Below are 26,316 nucleotides of genomic sequence, written 5' to 3'. Positions count from 1 at the left end.
CTGTGGAAGGCAGGCGGTATTCCTGGTATAACATGGGGTTTACTTGGCTGGTTGGATTCTAAAAGGAATAGGTAATACACTTCCTTCCTCCACGGGGAAGTAGCAAAAGAAACTTCCTTCCAGCTTCTCTCGTTCTCTTCATCAAGAAATGAAAGTGCAGGGACACAAATGACTGTGCAGATGGGGAACTGGAGCAGCTTTTCTTTTTGCTTCAATTCTTCTTCCTCTCCTACCTTTGAGGTTTAAGGCAACAAGGATGAAATATCACTGCCCTTTCGAAAATAAATTTGTTCTGTTTTTCCCCCCTCGGAGAAGCGAGGAGAGGTCTCTTTTTAGTCAAATCTGATTGCTCTCCATGCTCCTTAAATCATACATACGAGAAAGGTTTTCCAGCAGTGAAGGAGATCTGATTCTCGGGAATGAGTTCCTGGAAGGAACATATTTGTTGCCCTCCTGCAGTTTCTTTACTATGTAGGCATTTATTTTGCCCATTTCCACAGCACATGCAGATTACTTTTAATATTTAACTTTTTTGAGAATAAAAATCTCCAAGACGGACACTGTGTTTTCCAAACCCCGTGACAATTTCTTGCCGCAATGATTGTTCTGCTCAGACGAGTTTACAATGCTATCAATATTCCGTTCCTTAGAGTAATCACCGATCTCCCCCTTTTCCCTCTGCCTATGCCGCTTTCCTTCTTTCTCCTCTATCCATAATTCCCTCATGGGAATTTTAAGGTCTTTAATCCTATGGCTTCTAAATGGTTACTTACTGGGTGCCGTCTACACATGGGTCACCTTGTAGGATCAACAAAACACACATGTGCATGCACGCACGGGCACACGCACAATGCTGGGATCACTCTAATCTTCTGATCTCTAAACGGTTACACCCGACTGCCTGGACTGATGGGTCTTTCTATCGCAACTTCAGACAAAAATCACAGCTCTGCAGACTGTGTGCGCCTTAGTAAATACCTAAGAAACGAGAGATAGGTGTTGCTTTACCGTTTTGATAGTTTTTCCTTGTTTACATCAAATTGCATTACACAAAAATGGAATAAGGACAATTTCTAAATTGAGCAGATTAGTGCGAAGTGCTTTTTCAATTCAAGCACACACGGTGTAGTTATTTTATTTTTTTTACATGATTCAGACAATGAATAATTCTGCTAACTTTTAAGAGTATTTCATTTATTATCCAGCAGGAATCTTTTCCCTTGCACTGCATCTACAGCTGCCAGACACAATTTCCTATTTTCTTTCTGCAGCTTCTCTTTTTTTCCTCTCCCCTTACATCTCACCTGTCATTCCTGGTCATACAAACCACTACACTCTACATCTCTCTACTCCCCATTTCTGCAGATCTGCCAGATTCTAGCTCATTTCCCTGGCATCATACTTGCCCTCCCTGCTCGCCTTCGCACTTCTAAACCGTCGCTTAGACTAATTCTGTCTTGAAGTGCCATCTACGTCTGCTGTGCCCTGCATCCCACCACCATCTTTCCTTCCCCGCGGACTCCTCCTCTCATCTTTCCTTACATTGCCTTCTCCTTCATTCTTTCCCTGTCTCCTTCTCCCCTCTCTAAATCAGTGAAGCGAGCCGCGCAGCTACGCCACAGTGGAAAGACGGTGAGCATACAGTGAGTTTTTCTCAGGCGTACAGACACCAGGCGACAAGTCTAATCTTACAGAATGATGACTGTCGACAACGCAACTGTCTCTCAGATACTTTCTCTGCACAACACCAATTCCCACCACGGCTGCAACTGTGTGTGAGAAGAGTAAATGTGCGTACGAGCGGGCGGGCTGCGAGCGCCAATGTGTGTGTTTATGTGAGAGGTGGAGTCAGGCAACATTGTAAGTTTTCATTGGCTATAATTTTACGGCGTGTAATGTTGCGTAGCGCGTAGGCAGCCAGTCAGAAGGTCCTCACACGCTCCGTTTTATGAATGAGACGGCATGTATGCGAGGAACACAGACTCAGAGTGAGAATACTCTACGGTGATGTAATACAATCACAGAGCAACAGAAGAGCTAGAAACACAAATGCAGTGTGAGCGCCATCAGAACATTGTTTCAGGGGTTTCAGCCAAAACATCCAAATACTACAACAATTTTTCTAAAGGCTAAGCAAACATTAAAGAGCAGTAAAAATACTAGATCTACATTTAAACTATTATTTTTTCAGCTACTATTGACTAAACACTTTTAAGTGCTTTAGCTCAGTTGGAAAAAATACTTTTATTACTAAAAGCAGTATGCATAATGCTTCAATCTTAATTAACCGATATATATATATATTTCATATTTTTTGACGATTACCTGCTCTGAAACAAGGCTTAATAAAGGAAAAAAAAAAAACCATACTCTGTGACACTCACAGCATTTTCTATTCACGGCAGCACCCGTAATACCTGCTGATCAATTAAGTCCTCGTATCATTTTATCAAAGCAGCCCACACCCTCTCTCTCTCTGAAACCCATATCCTCTAACGTCTGCGTCCAAACCAGGAACTGAAAACGCCTCATTTGGCTGACATTGTGTACCCGGGAGTAATTTTGCCTAACCGGTATGTAAAATCCTAACTGAAGTGCTGTGTGCCCGGCTGGATGGCAGAAAAGATATTGGGAGGGGAGGAGACCAGCCAAAAACAATCAAAATATCCTGGTGTGACTTTCCATGAAGGGTGTGTTTGTGTGTGTCTGCACACTCATGTGTGACCATAGATGCCTTCCTATGAAGTCACTATTTGGCACATTGCTCTTCTGCTCAAATGCAGTTCGTTGGTGTCGGTGTGCTAGCGTGGGTGAAGAGTGCCCCCTTTGGTTGTGCGCAGGAACAGCAAATGAGAACGAGCCACAATAAACCAGTACCAGCACTAAAACAAGTGGAAGACAATGAAAGCACAGGTAAACAACAGTGTCTTTCATTGATGCACACAACTTTTTAAAAGGAGCAGAGAGAGCCATTGTTATTTAATCAGCACTATTTATTTTATGTGTGTGTGTGCATTTCTACTACTAGAATATGAGCGTGACCAAACAAATAAACGCCATGGGATATTATTTATCGCCACAGGTGGCAACCAAGTAATACGCTAATCTCAAATATGAATGTAACTGGTTAAATAAAAGACGTTCCTGAGAGTTACACCTTTAAAGCACTGCATGTACAAGCTAAGAGCATCTCCAGCTACAGATGAGGAGCGATTTTTCTCAACTAAACACAACTACAACAATCTGCATTAAGCCGTAACAGAGCAGCCTCCATGTTTATATGTTTATAATACAACTGATAGAGAGCTGGCTTCATGTACAGCTTGCATATAATCAGGGGTTGCTTTGAAGCTTTGAAAGTTACACATTTTAAAACCATGAATGGGAAGAGAGGATGTTGGAAGGATGACCTCACCCTGATATTGTAGTGGTTCATTCTTACAACAAAGGGCTGCTACACGGGGAAAGGCTGCCACCTATAGGCCAACACAAGAACTGCTACTATCTACTATAAAAGTGATGTCATAGTTTAAGAAAGAAAGTTAGAGAAGGGTAGGAAGGAGCGACAAGGGGGGGCACGGGGATGTGATGGAGAGAAAACAGGAAGGAAGGATAAGAGAGAGAGGGAGAGAAGGTGATGTCATATTTTCAGAGGCGCCGAGGCTCCTTTGTCCATACGCTTTCATTAAACTGCAGAGCGACGTGGTGGATTTGAACACACATAGGCGTACAAATTACAGAGGTAGGCGGGAATTTGTGATTTTATATGGAACGTTCGAACTCACAAATGATAATGTTCAACCTGTCCTCATCTTCCATCTGGCCAACAGCGCCATGCTATTCACGAGCCTTTTTCTATGTTAGTCATACTACACAATTCCACCTTTGATACACTCCTGACAATTTCATGCCTTTGTAGAAGACTGCGCATCATTCCATACAATACCATTCAGCACAATCGTCACCTCTACCAAGTGTAATCTCACCTGATTCTGTCCATGACCGTCCATTTCTTTCTAACAATCTCACACTGAAATGCAACGACTGACTGCAGATTTTAACTCCGACAGGGACGGAGGGACGAGGACGGCAGGGAAAGAGAAAAGATACAGGAACGCAAACAAGACACGGATAAAAAGCAGAGCTGTGGAGGACAGAAACCAAACTAAGCCTTTAGCATTAGCAGTAAGACTCTGACCTTTAACATACTTTGTTGAGAGAGAACAGAGTGGAAAAAAGGCGTATGAAGAAAAGCAGCGGTCGTACTCTGAGGCTTTATGAATGTAAGATAAAGGTATATTTTGGGCTACAGCACAGGGTAAAACAACACCTTTTTCTCGCTGTGAATGAAATAATTTCTCACCTTTTCTAACCTGTTATATGTGAGACATGCAACTAACAAAGCTTGCATACGTGTAATGATGGCCATCAGCATTTTTCCTATTATAGGGAACCTATTACTGTTCCCTATTCCGAGCTCTGTTTGATGTGACTTGCATAAAGAAATAGTTTTTTTTACAATCTCACACACGTTCACATCGTTTCTATCTCCCTCTGACTACTGGAGTGCATCTAGTCTATGGCTGTGGCCACGTTTCTGTTAAGGTCAGCTTGAATGACAGCAGAGAGATGGCCTTTACATTGTGGAAATATCTGCATTATTCTGTCGCAGAGTTAAAAGACGTATTTTTTTCAGCTGCCAGGAATCTCTAAACGCACGCGCCCTCAGCAGGTAAATTTATGTGTGGCAAATAAAATCGCATGTTTAGGGCTGCAGGAAGTTATAAGGGAAGATTTACTAACATGCTGCACCAGCACAAACTTGGTTTTGCCATTAAAATAAATAAATAAAAAAATACTGTCTGTATTTACAGTGAGGAGACTGTAAGAGGTGGGAACTGAGACTTTTTGCGGCTGATCATGTTGCATATGCATTTCTGGGAGTTCCTTTCTCAAGGTGCTAAATATAGGAGGAGGAACAAAGAAATCAAGCGCACAGACTGATTCACTAATGTCTGAGACGTCATTTCCTGCCAACTGCTCCGCTATTTATTTTAAAGAAATAATGTGTTTAGTGTACGGAAGCCCATTTCCACCACTAAAAAAATAAATAAATAAACAAACAATTAAAAATAAAAGTATTCATAACTCGAAATTTCAAGTTATTTTCTTGAAATTTCGACTTATTAACTCGGAATTTTGAGAAAAGTAACTCGAAATTTCGAGTTAGCGCTGCCAATCAGTAATCTACGTGAATGACGTCATTTCCTTGTTACCCGGAAGCTGAAGCCCTGAGCTACAAATGCTACAGCTAAGCTAACAGTATCACAGCCAGTCATGAACGCACAAATTGCTGAGTATTTTCACCGTGGCTTCACAAATGATTAAATCCTTGTGTTATTAGCTGAATCACATGGCGTTACTATCAGCAAACATGCTCTCAAAAGCGCCAATTTGTTGCGATCCGGTTTTAAGTGCGCATTCCTCTGCGCCATATCCTTCCAGGTAATAAGAAAATGATGTCAGTCACATAGATTACTGATTGGTAGAGCTAAATCGAAATTTTGAGTTAGTTTTTAGTTTGAAATTTCGAGAAAACAATTAAAATTTCGAGTTATTTTCTCGAAATATTGTGCCTGCACACATGTGTGACCACACATTTCGACAGAAACAGCGGATACTTTTTTTAGTGGCGGAAACAGGCTTCCATAGATAACAGCACAACTTTTGTAAATCACGTGAAAAACTAAGCACACCTATTGAGCACCATTTGGGGATCATGCTCACATGCACATCTCCATAAAGACCCTGGAGTCAGAAAACTGTTCTGGCAAAGAAAAAGTAAAAGAAAAATATTGTGAAATAGCAGCTTCACATCAAAGTACGGCGTCAGACAGAAAGAAAATGAACCTTCGTTTCAGCAGAGTAAACATACCACCGGGGCACACACCAGGGAGACAAATGTATACGACAACATCAAACAAGAGTGCATCCTTTCTAAACGTATTCAACCATGCAAAATATATGCAAACAATAGAAGACAGACATTCAATTAACTTTCTTCTGACCCTCATGTGTATTTATATCCAATTTTCTCTTTTAGTGTTTAAAGTCTGCCTCACAGGCACATGCTCTGAATGATTTGAGCTTTCTGCTGCGTAAGATTATTAAGGATTTCACTTTTCCTGCCCGGTCGCTGTGCAGCCGTGCTTTTAACATGAGGAGGAGACAGAGAGAGTCTTCACCCAGAGATTACAATAATCGAATACCCATAACAGCAATATTTAACCTTATTACCAAAGAGTGTATTACATTACACCCTCTTGCATGTATATCTGCTGAGGACTTTAAGACAACCAGAGAAGCAACATGTGCTGTAATCAGATTCAGAGGCAGGAGGATGCTACCCTTACAAAGGTCAAAGTGGGAATAGAAAACAACTGTCTGAATACAAACAAGTTTTCTCTACACTCTCTTCCGACTGCAGCCATTCCACTAAATTTTAAAAAAAAATCCCAAATTAAATTAGCACAAAAAGTCTAAAGCTTCAGTAGATGTGTGACAGGATCTGTTACGAAGTGGAGGGGCAGGTGAAAGACGACAAACTGAACAGAGACGCGTTACGTCAGCAAGGAGCAACGCACTGAGAAGAGAGAAATCAAGGGTCTGGCCTAGCAGATGAGGAGAAAAACTATTGGCCTGTGGTCATGGGCTTACTGTGTCTTGCGTGTCACTTTGAATGAGTGGGTAGATCTGCATTTTTGAAGTGTGTGATTAATTTTGCTCTATGGCTGTGGAGACCCCACGGAGAGAAAGAAAAATGCCTAAGGGGTTTACTCCGTCTTCTTCATCCGTCTTGGCGCGTGTCTATTGAAACACACACACACACACACACACACACACAACAACACAAATACTCACACTGAACACATACCTAATCACACAAAGCCAGGCACAATCAATTTTCCTTGTGACAAACATGAGGTCACAAACATTCACCAGAGTATCATATTTAACCGACTACAATGCAAAACTCAGTGTCATATCACTCTCTGCGTTATCGTTTTCACCTGTGTCGGTCTATCACACCTGCGCACACTCGCAACGAAACCCTCCTGAAAGACGTCCCGTAATCTAGTACCGAACATGGCCAGCGTCTTCACGCAAAACCGAAGAATGAAAGGCAGCATTCACTATATCAGTTTTCTCTAACGAGCTGTAATCTGAACCATGTACGCTCTCATCTATTTTAAGTCGGCTTAAAGCATGTAAATGACTGCAGTAATCATGGCGATGAGAAATAACAAAATCCATCTGGTTCCTAAAGACTGGCAGACTGCAGACGTGAATTAAAATGCTTACACTGCACAGTTCATCCATAGGTGTTTTTAACAAGTTCAATTCAATGAAAAATAAAACTCACCAACCAGAATAACATTTAAGGCTCAGTGTACTTATAGAGCAAGACCGCCCTCTTGTGTTTAATAATAATATTGACATTAATCCTATAGACATTTAACAATAATAATGATATTTAAATGTTTTAAAGATTTGTGGTGGCCTTTTTTGCTTTTACTAGATGCACAGTGGAGAATAAACAGGAAAGCAGAGAGTGTGGGGGAAGACAATCGTCAAAGGCCCGTGGGTTGGAGCCGACCCGGAGCGCTGCCCCTGCTCAAGCAGCGAGCTAAACTGGCACCCAGAATAATTCCATATTTACCACTGTAGCTGTTCATCCATTTATCTTTTGTCTAAATATAAAATACATCCAATATTTCTATTGTCACGTTATGGTATAGGCAGCTTCCTGTTGGTACTGTTGACTTCAAATCAACAGAATTAATACAACATAGTACAATTACATCATTTCTTACCAGTCATCTTGTATCCGCTGGCAGCCAGCTGCCCAGCCATGTACTCCCCATCCGAGTTGTTATGACTGCAGCCCCATGTTTTCATCCAGATCTTTTGGGTACCAGGGATCAAACTAAAAAAAATACACAAGTAATACGTCCATTGTAAATTATCCTGATGTGCAAAAATCGATGTCTAAACCAAACCGGCTGACAAAAGACTGTCTATTGTAAATTTGCTTTATTACCCATGTGTGTTGGAGGAAGTACAAAGGTGCTTTTACACCAGCTGCTGTCAAAGTTGTAACTAAATGTCAAGAGTAAATATCAAACCACCCTGATAAGGTGGCTTTCCGATTCAGTGGGATCTTGTGTAGGGCATTTGTGGCTTGGAAGCTTCTAAGGTTTTTGGTATAGCTGATGTGTGCTATTGGTGTCATTTCCTCTGTTAGATAAGAAATGCAAAAATTAAGACAACATGAACGTGGAACAGCAGCATGTACAGCGACTGTAATTTAGTTTTCCCCAGCAAAGCCATGTAGAATGTAAACATGCTCAACATGACTATGGGATTTTTCTAATCTATCCGATTACTGAAATATAAATATATAAAATATTAACATAAAACTAATCAGAAGAAAACAGTTTGCAGTTAGATGAAATTATGGGGTTTATTTTATTTTTTTAAGTAGTGGAAGAAACAATTCAGTTATAACAACAACTAGAAATGTAGTTGAAGAAACAAACGCTCAAACACTTCAGGAATTTCAATTAAAAACATCACTCACTTGGAAAACTAAGTAAACACCTTCAGAAATCCCCAAAATTGTGAGCTTCCAGATTATACACTGGTGACCAGAAACCTCTCACACAGGGTACAATCGATAGAACAATCAAGAGAACACTGGTGAAAATGCTGGAAATGGAAAACTTTTGTTTTTGTTGAACGAGATGCTCGGAGTAATTTAGAAATAGCGTCCAAATAGTTTGCTTAGCACTGTAACTTTTACAGAACTCTAAAAAGTGTCAGCAACGCATGCAGCTGAGTTGTGATTAATAGAGCAGTGTCTTGATTTAAGTTGCTAAACACTTTGTGAAATACAGTCATTTTCCTTGTTACTAAAGTGTTTGGATCATTATTCCAAGTTACATAGCTCTAATATAAGAGGAATTTGCCTCGGATTCGACGAACTGAAACCAAGATGTTCAAATGTATGTAATGACTTTTGAGAACTCGCAAGTGCGTGTTTAAATCCACACACAAATGCAAAGCAATCTGGCTCCACAGATAAGATAATTCTCTCTTTCAAAAAGCTTTCTGTGCGTATAAACGTCTAAAACTAAACATAGTGTCCATCTTGCTCACAAAACCTTAAATGTGTGTGCACGAATGGAGTTTTGAGACTAATTTCACAGATCAACAAACATGAGATGCGTTCAAGTCCCAGTGTGAAACTGGGACATCTGTACTTCCACTGTATACCTACATTTCTTTCTTTTTTCTTTCTTTCTCTAAATAAAGAGAACAGATTGTCACCACTATACTACAAAACATAATCTATGTTTCAGCCTACATTTGTGGATCTGTGCAAAGCTGGCAACATGACATTTTTCTAAAAAAAAACCAAATGGGCAGGTACGAAAAAGCATTAGGGCCACATGAAGAAAAAACATTATTGGTCATTTTGAGAAAATGTCCAAATGTGGTGATTAAAGTTATTGTTTCAAGAAAAACTGCCATGGCTGCTACACCCTCTACAAAATGCCAGTGGTTATCGATGGCTAAATCATAAAGAGGATGTATGTCGAATGTGTTTTAGGCTTGAATTCCACAACTATAATCTCCACATGGAAGTGGGCTCAAACATTTCAGTGCACTGATGTTAAGAGATGGGTGGACAATTATTAAAAACCATCTAAAAGACGTTATTCCTTCTAACATGAAGCCAAAATACACTTTTTTCGCTGACAAAAATATCTACTAATACATTTTTTTAATACATGGTTAAATTTTTTATTTTTAAGCCAACAATTTCCCTTTTTCCCCCCATGGCAGTAACATAATATCAAACACTGGACACACCTGTCAGCTTGAAGCTCCTCATCGCTCAGGAGCTCTTTCTTCTTCCTTGCCCTTGGTATGATACTTTTTCTAGCAGACTGTCTTTCATGAGGAGTGGGGTCACTAGAAGACACCATGTCCTCGATGTCTTCCATCAGAGAGTCACAAGAAGACGGCATGATGATCTGGAAATTAAGCAAAGCTTTAGTCAGCTTTTTGGAGTAACCTAAAAATATATAGTGGCAGAATCCCTTTAAGAAAGCTCCATGCTTCACTGCTGCCTGCAGACTCTCCTTCATTTAGCAGATTTCAAGGTTTTTACTCATAAAGTCGGAGTACCTGCAAAATTCTTGGTATGGTTTTGTGGACACTTTGTTTTGTTCCTAAACTGTTTTTTCGCAATGGTTCAAGATTTGGATATGAAACCTCTTCAGCAATATTATGGCTGACTCTTCCTCAGTCTCACTCCTTGTACCTTGTACTGTTTTTTCATTAGTACCCGTTTTAGGGTTTTAGGAATGCAAAGGCTACGTGTGCAGGAACAGCATTAGCATTTGCAAAATAAACATGATTATTAGAAGGATTCATAGATAAAGAATAATCCATAATTTGCACGCTGCATTTAAGTATTACTAAAAAAACTATCAATACAAGATCTTCATGACCAGTGAGTGCGACATCCTGAAGTACAGTACCTCTATCTACTGATGCACATGTATTAATTACCGTTACATTCTCTTTAAATGTGTTGTTCACGATAAGTAGATGAAAAGCTGCATGGCTGGAGATACAAGCTACGCTGAATATGCGCACACATCACTTAAACGCTTACTGGGTTCAAGTTGTACAACTTTTATACAACAGATCACGTTTCACACTTATGAGCTGGTTTTAGTTTACCCTAAACGACGGTTTACACAGGGAGGCTAACATTAACGTAAATTTAAACATTTAAAATGCTCCATTTGACACTTATTTATCCCGCTTCATTGGTTTTACTGGTTAACAAGCGCAGGGTAGCGTTTATCTTGGCTAGCCTCATTGGCTAGCTAGTACCCACGTGTCTCTTATTCTGAGCAGACAGTCCCAATGAAAACATTAAAGTTTCTTACCTTAGTCGCACTGTAGTTGTAGCCTTCAGCTGAACTCGAATGCCGAGGGCAATATGCTTTAAAAAGGCACACGATGATTATTTACGCCACCAAAGCAGTCACCACAACCCTTAGACCGCCATACTTGTCTGTAAGTACGGAAGGTAAACAGGGACAAACTGTATAAGCGCGTGTTTTTCTCAAGTAGTGGGTGAATAAGTTCAGACCAACTGAATACGGGTATGATTCAGTGTCATGTGTGGATAACACTACATATACGGTCACCAGCCACTTCATTAGGTATACCGGTTCAGCTGCTCATTTAAATGGTAGATGGGCAGGTTCTCATACAGCGCTTTTCTATTCTGAAAACTCAAAGCACTTTATACAACTTGCTTCCTTCACCCATTCCCACCCACACAAGCACTTTTCTCTTTGTAAGTGCTTTCTATCTATTGACAGTGCATTGACACTCCGATCAGAGAGCAACTTGGGGTTAGTATTTTGCCCAAGGATATTCAGCATGCAGACTGGGTCTGCAACCTTCTGATTAGTAGATGACTTGCTCTGCGTCCTGAACTATAGCCTCCCCATCAGACTGGATGCATGTATGTTGAGCCCCCTTCTCTTCACTCTGCTGACCTGCACACCATCACACAGCTCCAACCTCTTCATCAAATGTGGTGGGTCACATCAGCAACAACAATGAGACCTACTACAGGAGTGAAGTTAACCATCTGGCCGAGTGGTGCAGCAACAACAACCTGTCCCTTCAGGAGAACTCACACCCTGCACATCCCACTAACCATCAACGGTGCTGCTGTAGAGAGGGTAAGCAGCACTAAGTTCCTGGCTGTGCACATCTCAGAAGATCTTCCTCTGCAAAGTGAGGTGAGCAAGAGCCTCAACCACCATTACGAGCACCTTCTACAGAGGCACCGTTGAGAGTATCCTCACCAGCTGCATCACTGTGCGGTATGGCTCCTGACGGAAAAAGTTACAACGGGTAGTGACAGCAGCGGAGAGGATCGTGGATACTTCTCTTCCCTCCCTCCAGGACATCTACTGCACCCGCCTCATCCGGAAAGCCCTCTGCATTTCAGGTGACTCAACTCATCTGTCCAACTTCTTCAATTTGCTGCCATCAGGAAGGAGACTGAAGAGCCTCCGGGCTAGAACCAGCAGACTGAGACACACACGAACTCCAGACCTGCATTGACCTCTTCCCTCTGAACCCCCCCCAAACATACAAACTCTGAACCACCACCATTTGCACACCAACTTGCCCACAATCACTATGATTGTGTTGGACACTGCTGTTTAAATAATTGCATAGTATTGTACATAAGACTTGTCTTTATATTGTTTTAGTGCACACTGAGGGCCATGAGAGTATCGCAATTTCAAATTCCTGTGTATGACTGTACATAGGGTCTTTGACAATAAAGCTGACTTTGATTTAGACATGTAGACACGGTCAAGATGACCTGCTGAGTTTCAACTGAGCAGAATGAGGAAGAAACATGATTTATGTAACTTTGAATGTGAAATCCCAGACAGGCTGGTCTGGGATTTTCCCCACACAACCATCTCTTGGGTTTACAGAGAATGGTTGGCAAGTTGGTTGGTTTGTTAGTGTAAACAAATTACTGATGTCAGATAACAACAGCCAGACTGATTCAAGCTCTCATGAAAGCAGTTACCTGGATGGACAGCCAATAAATCTGCAGCAACTGTGTGAAGCCATCATGTCAATATGGATCAGAATCGGATGTTTCCAGTTCCCTGTTGAATCAGTCTTACAATTACAACATCCCTGAAGACACAAGGAGACCTAACCTGTACAACTAGTAAGATGTAATTAGTGGCAAGTTACTATACATGTTTAAACCTACAGACTTCTAATAGTGCAGCCAAACTTTCCACCATAGTGCAAACTACTCCCTGAAGATGCATCAAGACAAAATATACATTTCCTCATTTATATTTGCTTTATTCAAATTTTCAATTACAAATGCCCAGAGTACAAAAAAACAAATTCATTTATCCCCCCCAACCCACCCCCTACCCCTCCAATACACACAGACACGCACACACAGCTCAAATTCCTCATTTTAACAGATGTACATAAACAAGCATGTAACTGAAATACACACATCAAAAAACATCAATTTTATCTCCAACATTCATGAGCTCTTTCACCCATGCCTTCACATCGCAAACTGCTCTGTTCTGTAGTTAGCAAAAACAGGCAGAAATATAATTTTACAGACAATTCTTTCTAATCAGATTTTTGTTTTTTTGTTTGTTTTTGTGTCGTTTTTTTTTTTTTTCCATAAGCTTTACAGAATATTCACTGATCATTACATCGTATTTGGTAACAGCTCAAGAATAACCATAAGAAAATAAAAACAAAGCTGTTTCAATGTGGACCATAGTTAGCATCATACTTAGCCTAACGATACACTTCAGTAAGATCTAATCACACATTTCGAAATGAAAAAGAAAGTTGCAATTTTAAGTCACTCATTATTACCAGACACTAGCTTTAGCAGTGCACGAAATCTCCAACATTCCATTAGAAACCAATGGAAAGGTACAATCTTTCCACCACACACACACACACAAAAATCCCTCATGTAAAAGGACATAAAATATAGCAACCAGATTCTGGTTGCTTGAAATCCTTGGGGGAAAATATTTTACCTACTGTAAACTGGAGAGTGGGTGTTTAAACTTTGCATGAATACATGTAAAATACACCAATATAAATACGCCTGTAAATCAGGACATTTTTGTGCATTTTGTAAAGATTGAAATAATGAAGAGACTGGATGTTCTTCTCAGAGTTGAGGCTATTCTTTAACAAGTCAACATGCTTTTCCTGAATTGCCCCCATCGTGCTCTTGCGTCAGAATTTTGCTGATGTGAAATGCTTCAAAAGAAAACCCAACAAACAAACAAGAAGCAGCACAAAAAATAAAGTTCATCCAAACAACAAAATAAAATAAAATTTGCATTCGAGGATTTTCTTCTGTAACCTCTCGGTCACTGTGTAAAACACTTGCACCTAGTGGCTAATTTGGCAGACCCTAAAAGAATGCACAACCCTGTATTTTTAATACAGTCCAAAGTGATGTTCTCATTTACATATTTTGCATTTCTGTTGTCAGATAATACCACCTTGCCTTTTTCATGCCAACTAGCCATTTAGTGCAGACTGTGGGGATTATTGGGAGTGGAGCATTCAAGGCACGCAAGTGCAAGTTTCAGACAAAGTGAACAGAAATGCTGCAGCAATGTACGGTATAATGTGTTCTTTGAACATTAAAGCACGCAAACATATTCTAGCTCCTTTAGCAATAATGAAACCGAGGTTGTACATGAACATATAATAGGGGCACTTGGAGAGGCATCACTACTCTCCAAAAAACTGAGAATTGCAAAAATGGTAAGGAATATCAGGGGGGAAGTTTCCAAAAGTTCCTACACACTTCCAACAGAGAACAGCCAAACCAGGGATGCGAAAAACACAGAAATGTCCCTGCATGACCAGATAGACCAACTGTGAATCACTGCCTGTGTCTAAGTGGTGCCTCTCCATTTAAAAAACATAATTAAAACAAAAACACTGACACAGGAGCTAAATAACTTATTGGAGAAAAAACAAAAACGACACACACTAAAAAAATATTGCAATACATTCATCCACTTTTCTATGTCTCAAATGTGCACCCCAGTGGTGAAAATTAATATGTGACAGTATAAGTCTGGCTTTTGGCCAACGGTATTCCCACTATAATGTCGGGGTTTCCGACATGACTGCTAAATAAAACGCGGGCAATTCCTAAAACAAAAGAATTCCAAAATCATACAAACTATGGCATTTATCTCTTAACGCCCTATTTTCTATTTTGCAACATTAAGTGAGAGGTAGCCTACAGTACCTTGTGCACTGAAAAAAATTAGAAAACTGTACATCAATTTACACACGGGCAGGCTTACTCTTTAACGCAAGCTCGACTCTGACATTAACTCACACACGTGATTCCTCAAGCACACGTCAATCAGGTCGGGCGGGGATAAGTCAACAATAACAGCAGCAATATCACCTGTGATCTCTAAAAGCCAAGGTCTCTTTGCACTTCACTATTATAAGGGATGTAATCAGACAAGCTACTGGTAGTGAACTGTGATGGTGTTTCTAATACCTAAAGTGGGAAAAAATTACATCCTCTCAGCTTGTTTTTCAGCAAGTAATCAAGCCTTTTTTGCTGGCTAATCACGGTAAATTCAGTAGCTCTAAACAAACACAAGTCACTACAGTTTAGTTGCGCTGAATTCACTTAAATTACAAAATAGCTGTATTTTTTTTTTTTTAACATTTTCTTACAGAGGAAAAAAGCCCTTCATTACATGCTGAAGTTTAAATAAGTGGCTATCTCATCCTGTTTTTTTTCCCTTAGATGACCCAAGACGTTAAGTAATTTCTACAGTTTTAAAATCCATTAAAATTCAACAGTTATTGAAGCTAAAAAGAGCCAACAACAGTCTCAGTACACACCGAGCAGGAAGTGCGCACAGAGTGGTAAGTGATTCGAACACAAGTTTCTCTGAATAGCTCAATCCACAGTATAATTGCACTGCACACAGTCTAAGTGAGGAGGCATTAAGGGATTCAGTTATGCGGGCTACTGCTGATGAAGATGGGAAAGGTAAAAAGCAGCGAGAGTCGAGGCGTCAACTGCCAAATACGCCAAATCAAGAGTATAGGGTGGAGATGATTTTTAAGTTTGCACATCACGTGTTCAGATTTACCCACTGGCAAGAAATGATGGCTTTTCCAGCTTCCTTTAGCAACTTAGCAAGTTGTGTATTTGTCAGGAGATGAGACACTGGAATATGTGGCATAAATGTCTTGCTTCCATGACTCAAGAGTGCATATTCTGGTTATTTTCCACAATAATTTTTCAATGGACACCCAAATGTACCCAATACTCATACTCTGAACTTTATAATCAGCCTAACCTAACTATTCTAACTATGTTGCGAGTGCTGTGCATCAAAATCAGCCCTGTTTCCATTCTTATATATATATTTTTTATAATTTCCAAAAATGTTTCATATGTGCACACACAAGATGGCTATTTAACAGTCAGCAGTAAAAGCCTTCGGTCACAGATCATTGTTGTGGATGAAATCAGCTTGAACTCTACCCACAGCACTTGGCAGTAACACACCTAAAGCGTTACCTGGGTAGCTCTGCACACCCGACGATAAAACAAAGAAGATCGACCTTTTCCTTGCCAAAACAAATTCCCAGACAGGATCCTTCAAGAGTTGACAATGTGATTTTTCTTCTTTCCCAATCTCGAGGGTGTTTTTTGGTAACTGCACGGTTATGCTCAACACAATGCAATAACCCCAGATGTGAGGTAATGCCAAGCACTGTGGGGGATGTTTCCTTATAGCTGTTCTCTCTTTGCTGTCTCTCTATAGTAACACCCATACAAAGATGTGGATACCCTTCCCATCCCCATTTACATTTAACCAACCAGCTGTGTAAATTAGCATCCACTAAAAAGGAGATCAAAGGCTTTACACTGCTGATGACGTTTGTTAGTTATACCATGAAAGAACACGGTACTCCCTGTGGGACAGAAAAAGCCCTCTGTGTTTCCGTCCATTTTGTTCACCTAATGCTAGCTGCCCAGGAGCTCATCCAGGCCAAGAGAGGGCATTTTATCAAAGTCACAGGATTCAAACAAGTCGCTAATTCCCTGGTCGTCTCCCAAACCTAACAGGTAGTCATCTTCTTGGTCCAGAAGAGTAGGCCCAAGGTTTAAGAAAGGACCCAGGGATGAGGGGATCTGGTCTTCTGTCTGCTGCAGGAGACTGGTGTAAGTGGATGAGATGGGTGAAAGAGTTGTGACGGAGACAGCTGAGGAAGAGGAGGGAGGTGGAGCCAGAAAGGGGTTAGGAGAAGTGGTTGTGCAGCTGGGATCTGTGGAAGGAGAAAGAGACAATTTGTTATGACACCAACACAGCCAAGAGTACCACTGGTCTTCAAAGAAGCTGTACGGCTGTTTTGTTGCACTGGAAGCAAATCTAGTGAGCTCTGGACGTCTCTTCTGGAAGCACTTCTAGATCAGCACTGAACACTGAACTCCTTTCTTACCAATCCATTCATACTATTTAGGAACAATGAAACAAAGCATGTGGTTTTCATTCACTTCAGTACAGAAAACTGTTTAAATGTTGCCAATTTCTGTGACTGTAATAGAAATGGGTTTTTTTTCTCCTCCATGTGTTTAAATGATCATGCTATTTTTTCTTTTACTCAGTCTATGGATATATAATACGCAAAATAAATGGATGAGCTTTTCATTATGAATGATAAAAAGTGCTGCGGTACACTACTATCCATCTGAAACCAACCTTGAAGGACTTTGAGGAAAGGAGAGTTCCCATTGATGTCTGTGTTCCCATTTTTTACGGGACTCCTGGGGTCGTTTTCCTCATCGGGGCACAGCAGAACTTCTATGGGACCCTTTGTGCTGGTCAGGTGTATGGATAAACTCTACAGAGAGAGAACAGGTACTCGAATCAGAACAACAATGCACATAAATGTACTACTGATTACCAACATGTGCACACACCAAATGTAGGAGTTTATGCATGTAGCAATGTATCTAAAATATGATCAATTCAGTGCAATGATTTCTCAGACTGACCGAGCCACTCAGAAATCATTGAAGGACAAATTAAAACTAACGGTACCAAATTAAGTTTAAATTTTTTTTATTCAAAGTTTACACACAGATTTAAAGGGGAAAAAAAGTGTCTGTTACATAGGCCAGCCCAATTTCCGTTTCTATTAAATGGTTCGAACATACAGTAGAGTACTGAGGTTCACGTGACTGCCAACCTTGTTGCATTAACCTGTGAGTCATTTTGGAGATATGACCATCATAGTGACAATGTAGGATCAAGTTAATAAGGCACCAGTCACATAGGCTTAGAAACCAGCTAGGGACCATTTGGCAACCACCCACTGTGTGTGTGTGTGTGTGTGTGTGTGTGTGTGTGTGTGTGTGTGTGTATTTGGGCGGGGGTTATTCCCCGACCAGTTACGTGGATGCTGGAAGCTGATGGCAGTTGCTGGAAAATGACACCCATTTCCCCCCCACATGACAATACGGGAAAAAAAGATGCATTTTCCCCAACCAGAAAACGGTTGCTAGCATATCCCTTCAGTTGCTTATAGTTTCCATGAAAGTGACAGACTTGTCTGTAAACACTGTCCAGCTGCTCTGAGCTGTAATGAAACGGTGACAGTGAAAAAGCGTAAATGATGACCACTCGCCTTCAAACTAAAAGTTTACTACTTTTCCAAGATGCTCTACCGCTCAAGATAGTTAGCAAGAGTCTGCAGAGAACCATGGAAAAATACTGGCAGTGGTCAGTAGTACCCTTCAGCCTTCTAATAGGTGCACCTATGGGACGAATTTCAAAATCCTAGGCGACCATCTTCTAAAGTTATCGCATTGACAAAATATTCAGAAAACTTGACCTCTGACCCCTGATCTTGAGGTTGAGGTCACTGAGATTCAAACTCGTCTGAGTTCTCCTTTTATCCATTTACAAACTTGGGGGTCCACATCACCCGCCTGCCCACCTGCGCTGCAGGGTGCTGACAATGCGCCATCAACCTTTTACGGTTGAGGCGTAAAAAAACAGAACTACTGGCAACCGGGAAATCTGCTACCAACTGGTGCAATATAGGAGGTTTTCATGCAGCACCTACTTTCCAACAGATTTCACCCAGCGAAAACCAGAAACCTCCATGAACCACTCCGAACCAATCAGGCAATACACACATCATTGCCTAGCAACCAGTGGTTGTATAAGATCCAATATGGTGGACAAATCTTGAGCAAGATGTGCATGACATCACGTTGAAAAACTTCAATATAGTTACATTTAAAACTGACTGACTTACCCAACTAAGGTCAGAAGTGAACCTAACCAATATGAAGTCTTGTCTATAAAAGAACTCAAGTCATATGACAAGTGGTCGAAAAAAAAAAATCAGGTGCGTGTGTTTGTGAGCATGTATACAAACCTCTTCAGGGTCCGGCACTTCTAGTTTGGTGTCTGTGGGCGCTTTGACGACAATAACCGTCTGGTCTCTGAGGCTCCCTTGTTTGATATCTTGGTATGTTACATAAGCATATGTGGAAACAGCCGGGTTAAAGAAATAAAACTGTGTCTGTGTTGATACAGAACATAGACTATATGATTATGTGCTGTTAGAAATGACCTGCATTCTGTGACATGTTAGAAAAGAGATGGTTTGTTCGAGGAGAAGTAAAACACAGCTAGTTGTTCCTGAAGGCAGAGCTCTTAAAGTACTGAAAGCATATTACAGCTTTTTGAGAAGAGACTTTTAGACTAAGAAACAGCCATGTCACCATTCTGTGCCTGTCTAAACCCCCTTTTGGCATTATAAAACAATTAGTGAGACTTAAAGAATTCATAATGACAATTTACAAATGAAAGGCACGAGCACAATTATTTTTGCAACTAGCTGTACTGCATGGTATTTGAAGGAGTTTGAGTCTGCAAAATCTGAGGACACGGGTCCATGAGGAAAAGATCTCAAGCCTCTGCGTCTTTACAGAGCAGTGCACACATGCAAACCATGACTATTAACTTCCATCACAAGGTAATCCATTTTTTCCCTGATGATTCTAATAATTGGCTGCAAGCTAATGTAATGCAGAAAATCTTTTTTTATATATGATCTACAGGAACATTAACTTCTGATGATTGTGTGATCTTCTACGCATCCTATGTGTGAACTTGCATTTGTGCCTCTGCAGTCAGTTCTGGATCTCCTCCAGTTTGTCAGAAGTGTTATCATTAAACTTGATTTTTAATTTTAGGGAAGTGGATAACGTTGTAGGGAAGCAACTTTGGTGAGTGGGTTATTGGCGAGTTAACACTGTGCTGGTGTGAGGGACAAAAAAAGAAGTCTGTTTTCAATACACAGAGATGAATCGCCACGATTGATGAAGTCACAGTGAACAGCGCTGAAAAAAACTGAAGAGCGTTTACCATTAGTACCTACTCAGATCAGCAAGATGTGACTTGAGTCTTGTGGCGATACGACTCGTTTTCCATTACAACCAAGTACCAACCGGACGTGTTTGGGGTCGTTATTGCAATGCGGCTAAGCACTGCAAAGGTGGACATCAAGGCAACGTTACACCTGCTGATCAGTGTGTAGAGTTTCAGACTCAGCAAAGTTGTTTCTGTCCAGCTGTTTTCCTCATTGCTGGGTTTAATAAATGGCGGTTTTGATTTTCGTGAAGGAGACACTCATGACTCAGTGAGTGACCCACTAACTAGCCGATCGGTAGCATGCATTCTGTTTACATTACATTTTTAGGTCACTTGGAACACCGGCCTGGTACCAGGTCTCATCACCTAATGGAAAATCCTGAAAACTGTGGCGAGCCGCCCTGAGTAGGTACTAATGGAAATGGTCCAGTGCCACTCCTCACCTGACACGCTGCCCTCAGGCTTCCAAACTGAACTCCTACACCTGCTGAAAACTAATCAGCTGCAGCTCAGACTTATGAACAACAATCCTCCACATAAAATTTGAGTTAATTTGAAACAGACCTTGACTTTGTGCGCTCTGTGCAAGTTTAAATGAAATCGCAAATTACACAGTTAAAGGGTTATAGCACTATAGGACCTGCTGCCTGGACGTGACCAAGAAAATCACCTTTACTGGGGAATCTCCCAAACTCAAATCAGCAAAGGCTTCTGATGTTTGGCGTTTTTGATCAGATCGCCTGTGACAAACTTATTTGTAATAAAACAGCCACTCCCTACATGAGCTGCAACATTTAAGAAGCAAATGGCTTCCCTAGTCAAGAGCGATTTCTAACCGACTTCAATCTCATGTCAGAACGTATCAATACTCCGTCAGCTTCCTCCCACTGATCTGAAGAAGCACACTGCTTACAGAGACATTTAAAAATCTATCATCAGGTTGTTTCTGATTCTCCAATTGTCACTGCTCTTAGTAAAACTGCAGTGGACACTCCTGAAATGAACTTGCTTGGTGTTTGCTCAGAAATCTGCAGCTTTAGTAGATTACAAACAAGACCTTGCAATCCTGTACTGACTTACTCTGCATCTTTACGAGATTTATGCTGAACTAAAACTTTAGCCACAATCTCAACTAACAAAAGGATATTTCTGGTTGCCTGGCAACTCGCTCATGTGTCTCATATCCAGTGAGCATCTCTGGATGAGTTGTTCGAGCCTCTGCTCTTCATCAGCCAGCGCAGAAACTTCAGCTGTCAGTCTCTGTCTCTGGCTCAGCGCCCCTTCGACCTCCAACAGACTACAGCCCCTGTAAATGAAAGAAAAGCCAGTGCAGAGTGAAATACAGCGGTTTAGAGTCACCTCAGGGTGCTCAATTGTAGCCATTTGGTTTTTAGTTTCAAATATTTGGCACATCAACTTCAACAGTGCAAAAAAGTTCTGATTTCTGTTCAAGTACACACAGGATTTATGTTTCGGTACGTATGAGCTACCTCTCACTTAAGCACCTTTCCTTCATTACAAAGAAGGTGTGATTACCAGGCTCCACTGACTGCATATCCTGTAAAGAACAAGTGACTTCAAAACATAAAACTGGGGAAACTACCTTCAAAGTATTCTGACCCAATAAATTTCTGTAGTCATTTCCAACTTTAGTGCCTGACAGGGACACGACCTACATCTTAGGCCATGAGAGGAAAATCAACAGAGCTTTAAAATAAAACCATAACAGTACATACAGCTCACAAACATGACTCAAAATCTGTTTAAATGAAAAGCCACCCTAAACTGCAAAGCACAGGTGTCTCGTGCCCAGTTATGAACTTATGAGTTCTGAGTGAGCGAACTACTAAAATGATTCGAGTGTCGGCACTTTTGGGTATCCTCATACAACACATCAGCTGAGGTAAAGAAAGAAGCAAAGATGGAGGAGAAAGAAAAATGCAGAGTCCAAACCAAGCACCTGCATGGCAGAGTGAGGGAGAATAACCACTTACATCCACTGAATGTTGTTCTTGGATTTCTTCTTGATGAGGTGAATGCCTTCTAGTACATTGGTGATATCATACAACCGTCTTTTCTGTACCTGCAAGCGAGGAACACACGTACAGATTTAACGGCGCAACTCATCAGTCGCTAAAACGCTGACCGAAAACAAAGCATCTTCCTCAATTTACCTGTAAGGTTTCAGCAGCAAGGTTGAGGTCCAAAACACCATCGGAAGACTGAGCAAGAAGGTCCACGAACTTCTTTGTTAAGAGGCCCAAAGATGTGTCGTACCGCGTCTTCTCTGGTGGAGACTTGGGTGCTATGGTGGACAAAAAGCAGAAAGAAGGGGAAATTAAGTCATTTAAGCAATTTGAAGGACGGTTTCTAGCCAAGACATGAAAACTCAGTAATTGCTAGATGCAGTTTCACATGAGACCACATGGCTGAGCGAAACGCAGCTTCATCAATATGTCCGAGAGTCAACAGGAGTCCAAGAGCAGCAGGGGTGTCAGAAGAAGCAGACTACCTGCTGGACGGATGGGTGATCATACTCCTGTTTTGTGTTGTGACTCATTCACAAAGACGAAGAGCCAACTTTGAAGTCATTGTTGGAAACAAGCGAGGAATTTTCACACTGGACACATTTACAGTACGAATTGCTCATTAACACTCAATATTGGGAAAACCGAAGACAGTTTTTCCAGGGAAATGCTGAAAGGGAAATGACTCAGCGACAATCGCCGGGGTATTTTTGTGAAGACGAGCTACAAGCCAGTTTGGCAAAAAAGGATCACTTTTTAATTCCTCTGTCGGGTTGCAATTTAAAGCTAAACGCTTTTTAATTTTAAAGGCTCTGTTCGCACAGTATCCCATTCCTGTTCTCAGTGGGCAGAGCGGTTTAAGAGCAGAGATCCACACCACGTCACCTGTTGTGACCTCCCACAACACCACGTATTACACTGCCACGATCACTAGATTCATGTAAAAGAACCAGAGCTCTCTCCCCACTTTCTTTTTTAAATTTTCTAAGAGTGCAGGCCAAATAAAACACCAAGCTAACAGGAAGTTACTTACTGTGCTTGAATATAGTCTGGAAGCAACACGCTTCATAGGAAACACTTCCCTGCTTTTCTTTAATATGTTGAGAGAGTTCCCCATTTCAGCTCCATAGTTTATATGCACAGTACTACTGTTTATATATTGATGAAACAGATTAATCAACACTACTAATATAGTGATATAACACTGGAGAGATTTTTCTTCATGGAAAGCTGAGTGAACCACTCTGAGAGAACCAAGGACCTTACCTTCATGATGATGTTTAGCTCAGGGGAAAAAATAAAACTCATTTTATTGGAATAACCATTAAAAAAAACAACAACAAAAAAACAAACAAACAGCTGTATCTACACTGTTCCCATCTGTGCTGCTCGGCAGGAGCGTGGACACGATGAAGTTGAAACAATCTGCAGTGAAATGAACAAACAAGATGACAGAGGGCTCTTAAGAGCCACCTTCTTACTTCTGGGTGTCTTCAGCCGTGCCCCATTTGATGCCGCGGCTCCTCCTCTACCTCTTGGAGTTTTGGCTGGTTCTGTCTGGTACTGGTGGTCCGAATCATCGAGCGCCAATCGCCTTTTTGCCTAGGAGAGAGCAGAAGGGATAGTTAAGGGTGGATGTGGTTATTTGGCAGTCACTTCCAAAGCCTTTCCATAAGCCTAGTCTCTCTAAAACACAGCATAGGACCAAAGAAGAGTTTCATAGAGTGACTGCTAGTTTCAGGCTGCTTTTAGTCACCAAATGTGATTGTTCTCCGTCGACTACTTCAGTATTCCTGAGGTTTTCGCAGCAAGGACAGCAACATCAAATCTGAATTGAAAGAAGTTTTGTCAGCCACAGAGATTCCATTTTTTCAAATTTATTGGAAAGGGCAAGCCCAAATAGCTCAAGAGTGAGTCACGTCAACGATTTGAACGTCCCACCACACACCAACGCCAATCCCAATAAATAATTGACCGTATAGCTCCACCCAGTCAAATAATTAATGGAAGCATCAAGTAGTTCTGCTCAGTCCAAAACTTAATTCTCAAATCCAGACAAAAATGTCTGATGTCCAATTACCCACCATGAGTCAGTTTAAGCGTATGATTCAGCAATTTATGGCTCCAACACAAGCTTTTATTTAGCTTCATATGCATCTACATTGTCCCCAGATTCATCTGTACCATTCACCATGTTTAAGCCCATTTATGGCATGTGTTGAACATTGGATTTGGTAATGCAGATGTTAAACTTCTTACCATAAACATACCATGTCTTGTTTCTTAAAGCACAAAAATACAATAATAATTTTTTTTAAATCAAATAACCCATCTCAATTATAGCCCAATGAACATGAATCTGTGCTTTTGCAAGAATCCATCCTGTTTTAGTGTCTTTGAGCAGGACAGCGTGCCACCAGCTTGCTGGTCTGCATTTCCCTCTAAAACTCATGCACAGCAGAAGCCACTTTCCCCTGAAATGGAAAACATATTATAATTTTTAAACCCATACTTACTACTTCATCTTTTGCATAACCCCAGACTGAGAAAGAAAGAAATATGTCCTCTGTTGACAGTCAAAGTGTCAGCCATTTTATATCAGCAAGCAGCTCCCCTCACCCCAAAGCCTTCTCATGGCTCACAGCCTGATATGTGCAGACTGGTTGAGTTCATAAAAGATGAATAACCAGGAGGAGAAAGAAAAGAAAACAACACCCTGAATGCAGCTTTAACTGTTTTGTGTGGTTTGTGCATGTTGAGAATACAGGAAACGTAGAATCAGCACTAAAGCAACAAACTCGGGTTTCACTTTACTTGACATGAAAGGCACCACAGCGTTACTTCAGTTACAAAAGAGTGGCATGAAACAGTTGTTCCGAATTAAAAGAATAAGGTCAAGCTCGACAACGACTAACGTTGCTCTCTAATAACCAATAGTGCTACTAGCTCTGATAGCTAACGCATATTTTCAAAGCTTTACCCAAGTTGGCTTGCATCTTCACAGACGACTGGGAGAAAATCTATCGAGCAGATCCCAGACTGAATTGTAGCGATATCTGCGTATAACATCATGCCTTTATAAGTTCCACTAATCATGTAGCGTTAAAACGCTAAAAACAAACATATAGCTTACCAAGAACCGGGCAGGGAAACCATCCCCCAACCCCCCAAATTAAGACACCAACAGCAGCCACTAGGCCAGCGCTAACGTTAGTCATCTCTTACCAATATTTCCATCTGGCTGCAAAGGTGAAGCGGACTCAAAAGCACCATGAAGTCTGCTAACACTCTCTTAGATGACAGGTCTGCATTCCAGTTAACGCTAAACTCACTTAAACTTGTCACTGGCGTCCCCACAGCAAACGAAAACACTTAACCAGCACACTTGGGTAACTTAGCTAGCGGTAGTTAGTTAGCCACCTCGCTAGGTTGAGTCGAGGGAATGCCCTGGCTAAATAGCTAACATTAGCTGCCCTGAACAACAAGCTCGGCTAGGTTAGCAAGCTAACATTGTGTCGCTGAGCGTAGCAAAGCTAAATGTATAAGCAAGCTGTGTGGATTATTACCGGCGGTCTTCCCAGAGCGGGTCGTTGTCCTGCTGCGTTTGCTGCAGCTTGTTGTGGAGTTGTGTAAATGTTGTTAATCTGAGGCTCGGATAAACACACATTTGATGTCTGTGTAATGTTGCAAGGCGGTGGTGTGGTTATTATTTGGATATACGTAGCGTTTGATTGACCGGGGTTCAAACGATCCGAGAGAGCTGTTAAAATTATATTATTATCCAGAGAAGAGCCTCCAACCCCTGCTAAAATCACTTTTTCCTGAGCCGAGGAGGTCCCTCTTCTCATCTTGCGTATTCAGGGTAACCCCTTTCTTATCTCGGAACTTTCGAGCTCGTATAGCTGCTAATCCGCCGCAATGGTTACAAAAATAATCAGACCAAAGTAAAGACGAGTGTCTGAACTATCGATTTCTGAAAAGTATTTTTCCCTCAGAAAGTGCATTTAGGCAGATGCAACGGATTAAAAAGTAGCGCAACTCTCGTTTCCCCCGTCTAGAAATGGCTTCAGGAAACGGCCTGATGAATGAAGGGATACGGTTTACGCGCTCAAGAACCCTCCCGCGAAACTCAGATTTCCCGGGAAAATTTCAAACAG

The 26,316-nt window shown here is 41.1% G+C and overlaps 2 protein-coding genes across 4 annotated transcripts in view; both read right to left on the bottom strand.

Annotated features, from left to right (window-relative positions):
- The window catches only part of cdkal1 (CDK5 regulatory subunit associated protein 1-like 1), a 253,811-nt gene extending 242,581 nt beyond the window's left edge, over window positions 1-11,230 (bottom strand). The window contains exons 1-3 of one of the 2 annotated variants that reach the window (XM_040013109.1): window positions 11,028-11,230; window positions 9,937-10,100; window positions 7,875-7,987 (exon numbers count right to left, since the gene is read on the bottom strand). In XM_040013109.1, coding sequence (XP_039869043.1) covers window positions 7,875-7,987; window positions 9,937-10,094 — 271 coding nt within the window. In that variant the 5' untranslated portion in view covers window positions 10,095-10,100; window positions 11,028-11,230. The remainder of the gene's footprint in view (window positions 1-7,874; window positions 7,988-9,936; window positions 10,101-11,027) is intronic. The other variant, XM_040013107.1, reaches the window with a different exon arrangement.
- Window positions 11,231-13,339: 2,109 nt separating this feature from the next.
- On the bottom strand, window positions 13,340-26,316 carry LOC120722233 (transcription factor E2F3-like). Of its 2 annotated transcripts, none has more exons than XM_040013136.1 (8): window positions 25,726-26,316; window positions 23,641-23,761; window positions 22,307-22,437; window positions 22,127-22,215; window positions 21,280-21,438; window positions 19,132-19,243; window positions 17,445-17,586; window positions 13,340-17,010 (listed from the first exon to the last, which is right to left on the bottom strand). In XM_040013136.1, the coding sequence occupies exons 1-8, from the start codon at window positions 26,005-26,007 to the stop codon at window positions 16,709-16,711; spliced, it is 1,338 nt and encodes a 445-aa protein (XP_039869070.1). In that variant the 5' UTR covers window positions 26,008-26,316; the 3' UTR covers window positions 13,340-16,708. The 2 variants fall into 2 exon arrangements, with proteins under 2 accessions (XP_039869070.1, XP_039869071.1); XM_040013137.1 differs by lacking the exon at window positions 25,726-26,316 and adding an exon at window positions 25,385-25,705.

Source organism: Simochromis diagramma, unplaced genomic scaffold, assembly GCF_900408965.1.
Source record: "Simochromis diagramma unplaced genomic scaffold, fSimDia1.1 OVJJ01000618.1, whole genome shotgun sequence".
NCBI lineage: Eukaryota > Metazoa > Chordata > Actinopteri > Cichliformes > Cichlidae > Simochromis > Simochromis diagramma.
This window is presented reverse-complemented; position numbering and strand designations above follow the sequence as displayed.

Excerpts from the sequence above, each read along its gene's own strand:
- LOC120722233 (XM_040013136.1), bottom strand. The coding sequence starts at position 26,007 with ATGAGAAGAGGGACCTCCTCGGCTCAGGAAAAAGTGATTTTAGCAGGG. Across the intron at positions 22,438-23,640 it reads ACGGCTGAAGACACCCAGAA|CACCCAAGTCTCCACCAGAG; the intron begins GTAAGAAGGTGG and ends TGTCCACCATAG. Across the intron at positions 21,439-22,126 it reads AAGAACAACATTCAGTGGAT|GGGCTGTAGTCTGTTGGAGG; the intron begins GTAAGTGGTTAT and ends TTTCATTTACAG.